We start from the raw sequence: 7,307 nt of genomic DNA on the forward strand, positions 1-7,307 counted from the left end.
CTTCTAATGGAGCAGTTGGTAGTCTCCGTCGGTTAATTTTTGTCCCACCTTTCTTGATTTTTTTTCGTCCTCATTCCCACCTCCAACCTATCAGCGATCCCTGGATTCCAGCGCCCAAACAAAAAAAAAACGATGCCCACACTGTCGATTCCCACCTCCCACTCGGTCCATCTTGGGAAAAATGCTTAGAAGAAAACTCTACGAAAAAAAACCTACAAAAAAAACCAGCGATTCGTCCTGACCTGAACCATCCTGCACGAACCACCGCTCCTCCCGATCCACCTACCTGCTCGCTCCCTCAATCCCTAGCTATCCCTAGGTCATCTCCCCGTCTCCAACCGCCGCAGCCGCCGCCGGACCCCAATGGACGACGTTGACGCCGCCGCCGCCACCGATCCCCGCGGACGCCTCAGCCGTCGCCGCCGATCATGGCCGCCTCTAGGGTTTCCCTGCCCTCGCCATGGTGATCCTCCCCGCGCCGTCCAACGGTTCCACCACGTCGGTAAGCGCCCCACCTCTGCACACGTGCCTTCGATTTGATCTCCTCGCTCCCCCGCGAGTCCATTCGTCCCGCCGAATCCAAATTCTCAATGAGCGTGTGTCGTGCCACCAGGTTCCCTTGATTCGCCGGAGCAGGGTTCCCTGCCGCCCTCGAGGCGCCCTCTGGAGGAGATCATCGTGATGTCGAGGTCAGCCACCGCCGCCCGCCTGCAATATCTTATTCAGTTGGTGCTTATCGCTGTGTTATTTAGGATTCTGGTTCGATTCGCCCAAATTCTGAAGCGGACATGGCTTTCCTGTTGCTCCCAGGTTTCTGCAATTAGGGAAGAGCGGCAGAAAAATTGTTCAGGCTGTATTGGTCAACTCGAAGCCCGGCAATTCAGGTTGCGCAGAACATTGGGCCGAGCTTTGCGGCCGGTTTGGCCTATAAGAGCAGGGCATTCTTGCACCAGGGAGTTCACAATGGACCGGGCACCTCGCACATGCTCGGGCGAGCAAAGTAGAGCCTATACTGGAGCCCTGGTGCCAGAAACGTTTCTGTTCTCTCGTCATGTAGACGGAATGCATTTCATGGCCAGCTTGCTTGGAAGCAACTCATGGCAATGGGTGCTCGAGTACCAAAAGCATCTCCACAATTTGCTTGGAAGCAGCTCATGTCAACGGGTTCTGCTGTATCAAAAGCATCTCTGCTTTTAAGTAGAGCTGCTTGTGCCGTTACCCTGACTGCCACTAGATATAAGTTAGTTCCTTACCTCGTCGCTTTTGTAGCTGTAAAGTTGATGCTAGGTGAGAAGAGCTTTGCAGATGGCGAGTACCTCCCAATACGAGAGAATATTTACTCGCGAGCTCAGGACAGCCGTATTTATGTCACCACATTGATATTCTCAGTAGTAGAGATGGTTATCATAATCCTCAGATCAATATATCTGGTCTTGTTTACTCCCAGTATACTGATGGCACCATTTAAGGATACTCTTGGCAGTAAGTATAGGAAAACATGGCTCCGTCTTGTGCATCGTACTTTGGAGAAGGCAGGTCCTGCATTTATTAAATGGGGCCAGTGGGTGGCGACATGTCCTGATCTATTTGCAAACGACCTGTGTACCGAGTTGTCAAAGCTACACACAAAAGCACCAGCTCACAGCTATGCATATACCAAGAAAACTGTTGAGAAGGCTTTTGGTCGAAATATATCTGAAATTTTTGAGAAATTTGAAGAAGAACCTGTAGCATCTGGAAGTGTTGCTCAAGTGCATCGGGCTGCTTTGAAATTCCGACATCCTGGCCAAAAGACGCCAAAGATTATAACAGTCGCAGTTAAAGTAAGACATCCTGGTGTAGGAGACTCAATACGGAGAGATTTCAGTATAATTAATGCTGTAGCTAAAGCTTCAAGATGTATTCCAGCGTTAAATTGGCTACGGCTAGATGAGAGTGTGCAACAGTTTGCTGTCTTCATGATGTCTCAAGTTGACCTTGCAAGGGAAGCTGCTCATTTGAGCCGGATTATCTACAACTTCCGCAGGTGGAAAGATGTGTCATTTTTGAAACCTCTTTATCCATTTGTTCATCCTGCTGTCTTGGTCGAGACTTACGAGCTTGGGGAGAGTGGCTCACACTATGTGGATGACCACGATGGAGAGGAACGAGTTAAAAGTGCTCTTGCACATATTGGCACTCATGCACTCTTGAAAATGCTACTGGCACTACATTCAACCATCTCTTTGTCTTCTCATTCTTATTTCTGTTTTGCCTTTGAAGACGGGAGTACATGCTTTCTGTATTAAAAACAGCAGAATGATAGAGATTTCCCTTTTATACACATATTTTATAATCTACGTAAGAAGTATATTGGATCCTGAATGCTGTAGAAATTTGCGCACCAACCAAGATACAGAGACCGCATTGCCCCTCTTATTAGGTTATACTCAACTCTTGAACAGCGTGGAACATTTGGCATTAGAATTATCCAGATAGAGATTTTTTTTTTGCATCGAACTCAGGAACTTTATTAATTTATAATCATAGTGTTACAATCCGCCCGTAGGCAAGAGACTAAAAAAACAGGGCTTACATCAAGCCAACTCTCAGTGCTATCCAGTGTGCTAGCTAGGCGGGCACACTGATGCGCCAATGCATTAGCTTCCCTGCTGACATGCGTAATAGATAACGAAGCAAAAGAAGCACCAATTTCCTCCAGTTCACTCAAGATAGGCGCTACAACTGATCTGGTGTTGCCGCGCGAATGCCATAGATCAACTAGCTTCAAGCAGTCAATCTCCATGATCACATGTGAAAAACCCCGGAGTTGCGCAAAGATCATGCCGTCCCGGAGAGCAAGCAACTCCGCAATGAAGGGGTCTGATATGCCAAACGGAGGTTTGCACCAAGCACCAAGGAACGTGATGTGTGATCTAGCTACACCTCCCGCTCCCCCCCTCATTTCCTCGGTATTAATAGCGCCATCAGTGTTGATAGTAACCCAGCCCGCCTCAGGTGGTTTCCAGCACTGATCCGCCCTCGTTTTCCTTCCCAAAGAAGGTAGTTCCAGGATCGCCAAAGTCTCATGAACCCACTTCAACGCTTGTACAGGGTTGTACCCTTCGCGATCATGAGTCCAGTTGTTCCGTGACGTCCATATGCTATGCATGATAGAGATATATGTAAAGGCATAAGCAGTGCAACGTTATCTCGAAATAGTAGAATGACATGTATTTTTGCATAAATTTGAAAGCTAGCATGACATGTATCTTTCTGCAGAGGGAGTATTGTTTAGGTTGTAAGTTCATTTGAGCTTGATTGCATCTAAGTTTAGTTGGAACAACAATTTCTAAAGTTATTTACAATTATATCCTGTACATATTGATATGGACTCTACATTCTACAATTACTAAATGAACATAGCACTATCAGTTAGCAGAATCGTCTCTGCAGCAGAGAATTAATTGAGAATATATGGTTTACGAAAACTGAACAATTGACGCTGCCGCCGCCACCGATCCCCGCGGACGCCTCAGCCGTCGCCGGACCCCAATGGACGACGTGGACGCCGCCGCCGCCACCGATCCCCGCGGACGCCTCAGCCGTCGCCGGACCCCAATGGACGACGTTGACGCCGCCGCCGTCACCGATCCCCGCGGACGCCGCAGACGCCGCCGACCAGTGCAGAGCGCGGTCACGTTCTCCGCGCGGCCATACGGACCATCGCTTCGCCTGAGGTCGCCTATCATGGCTGCCACCAGCGTCGGCAGGAACGACTCGCCGATGGCACCCGAGGACTCCACAGGTGATTTGCTATACTGCTTCGTGAGTCGTGAGTCTGTACATGCTGCTTCGTGCATGTGGTTTGTACATCTGTTATGGTCGACGAACTAGCCTTTGCTCAGCTTCTCTACTAGCTATCTCTTATTGTTCAATATTTTCAGTATCGTCTAGGCTAGGAGAGGTCAAGATCAACCTGGACGGCACTGGTGTTGCAAACTACAGCATAGGGATATCGTTCTTGGATTACATCCTTGATGTGAGTATGGTTTACTCCTCATGTCAGTAGTTGTGGATTCAGGATTTTTTGTAGACAATATATCTTCCTCATATTTCTTCCATTTTTTGTAGCTATTTTTTTCCACCTAGGATTTTTTTAAAGCAAGAATGTGATTTCTATGCCATCTGCGTGAAGAAGACAAAACAAAATAAAATCTTAACTCGAACCCACGAAATGGCAGGTAGTGTTCTGAATTTGCGTTGGTCAAAACCTTTATATGGAGGGCATTCTTAGTAGAATTGGGGTGCATAGTTGCATACACGACTGTTACAGGTGATGTTGTAGAAAAGTCTGCTGCCTTTCAAGTTGCATCGTACGTGTTACAGGTGATGTTGAGCAATTGAGATGGGAATTCCATTTGATTTTTCTTTCCGAAGTGTGATGTGATCCATGCAAAATTGTTACTACTCTTCTTCTTCTTAACTAATGTTTGTAGATCTATTTAATGGGTTTAAAACTGATCTTATTACGTGATGTTGAGCAATTGCGAGGGTCCCATCTTCTTTGGCGTATGTTCAATTGCTCATACCCTTTCCATTTGTAGACCTGTTTAATGGGTTTAAAACTGATCTTATTAGGTGGAAGCTGATTCACTTATGTCAGTAATGTTTGCAAAATTTAGTCTTGGGGGGAATTAGAGGATCGAGTAGGCTTGCCCTTCAATCCAACTGTTCTTAGATTTTAGTGCCCACGAAAGTATCAAAAGAATGTAGCTGCAAGCTGAAAAAGTTATGTGAACTGTACTTCAGATGAACACGGACATCTCTCTATTTCTAGAATGTTGCCATCTTGCTTTATGCAAAATGAACTATTGTACTTTGTAAAACTGAAATTTGTGCAATGGTTGTTGACTACCAAATTTTGATTAAAGGCTTTCTATTTTGTGTCTCCCCTGTGAACAATAATGAAGATGATTCTGTGCAATTATTTGAGTTGATTCATCGTGGCTTATTTTTTTTATTGTCATATGCAGTACAAAATATCAAAGTTCTACATTTACTGCCTCCGATACATAAATATATCTTGGAAGTGCATTTGCATCTTATATCTGTGTGTGTATCCTACATTCTATAGAGAGAGAAAACAGTTGCATAAATGCAATGAGTAAAAGCCTAGAAAACTTTCATTCTGCCCTGCTATTTTTTTAGCACTTATGTGGAATTCAGAATGTAGACATTGTTTTCTTGCAGTGTAACCAAAGTCTATGGATCTGTCAAAGGGTCTTGCTGCATATGGTCATTGTTGTATTGTTGGAGAGCTGGAAGCAGAATCATAGGAGATGCTGCACAATATGAGGAATGACGGTAAAGGCTTTGAACTGTGATGACAATGATGCCCGATATTACCATTAGTATATTCTCATCAAAGGTAACCTGTAATTTTTGCTATGACATGGATTTTCTATTGTGAGGGGTGTCTTTCATGAAGAATGTGATTTCTGCATGATACAATGTTGTTAGAACGCAGAGATTCTATGCAAGGACTGACATTTAAGAAGGATGTAGTAACAGGTAAACCTTGATGAATATTTTAACTTTCCGTGAGGATCTTTTCATTCAGCACATACATGTGTTGAGTTCTTCTTGTGTTTAGAAGTAAGAGGTGCAGCATGCCGGACGTCCTTGCGGGAGTAGTCGAGGAGTATCTCCGTAGCGATTTGGATGTACAGAGTTTATGATATAGAGACCTTTTTTGTACTGACTATTTAGTTTTCTCCTTCAGGTGCCTTGTTCTTACAGGATTTCAGAGAGTATGGACCACCGTATGGCCGAAGAAGATGCCATTCTTGACTGTCATTGTCCTTAGTGTGTTGCTGCTATTTTCCTGGACGGTAATCTGTGCACTGCCGAGACCTCGGTCTGACCAATGTAGGGGCCTTCTGATCAATTGTCCGCAGTCGTTGGAATATTTTTCTCCATGCCCGTTTTGTCGCTCAAATTTCTGATTTTATCTAGGTAGGAGTTCTGATGAATTTACTCTTCTCCATCATGCGTTCTGAGGGTAGAATTTCATGGTAGTTCTCCGAAGCTGCTTGGCAAGAAAATGATTGCACTTCTCAACTGACCAGTTATGAGATTTTTGTGCACCATGTTTTGTCGATTCACCTAATGCAGGCAGTAGTCATTTATTAGAGAACATGTTTCCTAAAGGACGAGAAAGTAAATTGAACGTGTGCATTATTTTTATTCCTTCTTCAAAAGGTTTAGATGTAAATTACAATTTGTTCAAGGTGGGGAACAATAAATTGGATGGTATTGCTTTGAATTTAATTCAATTTAGAGAACAATGTTTAGTGTCATATTTCTATTATTTTTTCATTTGCTTTGCACAAGATTACTAATTAAAGAACCCCTTATGTTCAGAATTATAAGATGTTCTAACGTTTTTCTGATTCGGATGTATATAGACGCATTTTAATGTGCTTGCTCACTCATTCGGTATGTATGTAGTCCATATTGAAATATCTTATAATGGTGACGGAGGGTTTACTGTACTGGAATATGCGCCAGATAGAGTCGCCTCCGCCGAGTCTGATGTGCCTGCCAAGAAGATGGGTTCAAGCATGGCTGATGTGTTGCGAGCAAAATCATGGGCATGCCCGACTATCCTCCTTCAGGGTGCCTTGAATTTTTGGAATATCAAACTGGAATCAAGTAGCAATACACTATTGTCCATATCAAAGACCAATGAATTGCATTTTGTTTTTTTTTACTCGTTGTACAAGAGTATTTGCTTCTCTTAAAAATTATGTAAGTTGCTAGCTTCATGTTAGGCTCATCGATTCTTTTAATTGTGTGGTATGTTGTCAAATTTTTGTTGTTTGATTTATGTTTTTGTCGTAACATCAGCCTTCCATACGTCTAATTGATGTTTGGATGAAATACAAAATAGAGGGCATGCACTCAGATAGATTTGGTATAAAAATATTCCGAAGACATGGATCCATCACCTGCTGCTTGTTCATTCATTTGCTCATGAACTCGCTGCTTCGCCGGAAGCAGCTAGAAGGCATGGATCCATCAGGGAAGAGTAGAGGAAGAGCATCGAAAGGAGGATGCATAAGGTAGTGGCAGCAGTAGGTAGCCTTCTAATCCAGCATTGTTCATTAGAAGATTATTGTTGCGAGAGCATAAAAAGCTGGTGCTGGAAGTTCCAGCGAGTAACTTTTCCAGCAATAATCTAACAAGATTGAACTAGCTTGTATCAACGCATACATGCAATGATAAGTCATGTGTATTGTTCCTCCATTGGTTAATTTAAAAGT

At 43.8% G+C, this 7,307-nt stretch overlaps 1 protein-coding gene and 1 pseudogene across 1 annotated transcript; both read left to right on the forward strand.

Moving 5' to 3' along the window:
• The first annotated feature begins 243 nt into the window (after window positions 1-243).
• Window positions 244-2,428, forward strand: LOC123136572 (protein ACTIVITY OF BC1 COMPLEX KINASE 7, chloroplastic-like; annotated as a pseudogene).
• Window positions 2,429-3,165: 737 nt separating this feature from the next.
• On the forward strand, window positions 3,166-5,337 carry LOC123139097 (uncharacterized). Its single transcript, XM_044558901.1, has 3 exons — window positions 3,166-3,787; window positions 3,927-4,021; window positions 5,233-5,337. The coding sequence occupies exons 1-3, from the start codon at window positions 3,535-3,537 to the stop codon at window positions 5,335-5,337; spliced, it is 453 nt and encodes a 150-aa protein (XP_044414836.1). The 5' UTR covers window positions 3,166-3,534.
• Window positions 5,338-7,307: the final 1,970 nt, after the last annotated feature.

This window comes from Triticum aestivum, chromosome 6B (genome assembly GCF_018294505.1).
Source record: "Triticum aestivum cultivar Chinese Spring chromosome 6B, IWGSC CS RefSeq v2.1, whole genome shotgun sequence".
Taxonomy (NCBI): Eukaryota; Viridiplantae; Streptophyta; class Magnoliopsida; order Poales; family Poaceae; genus Triticum; species Triticum aestivum.

Coding starts and splice junctions, on each gene's coding strand:
- LOC123139097 (XM_044558901.1), top strand. CDS start 3,535: ATGGACGACGTGGACGCCGCCGCCGCCACCGATCCCCGCGGACGCCTC. Junction 3,788..3,926: donor GGCACCCGAGGACTCCACAG/GTGATTTGCTAT, acceptor CAATATTTTCAG/TATCGTCTAGGCTAGGAGAG. Junction 4,022..5,232: donor TCTTGGATTACATCCTTGAT/GTGAGTATGGTT, acceptor GTTTTCTTGCAG/TGTAACCAAAGTCTATGGAT.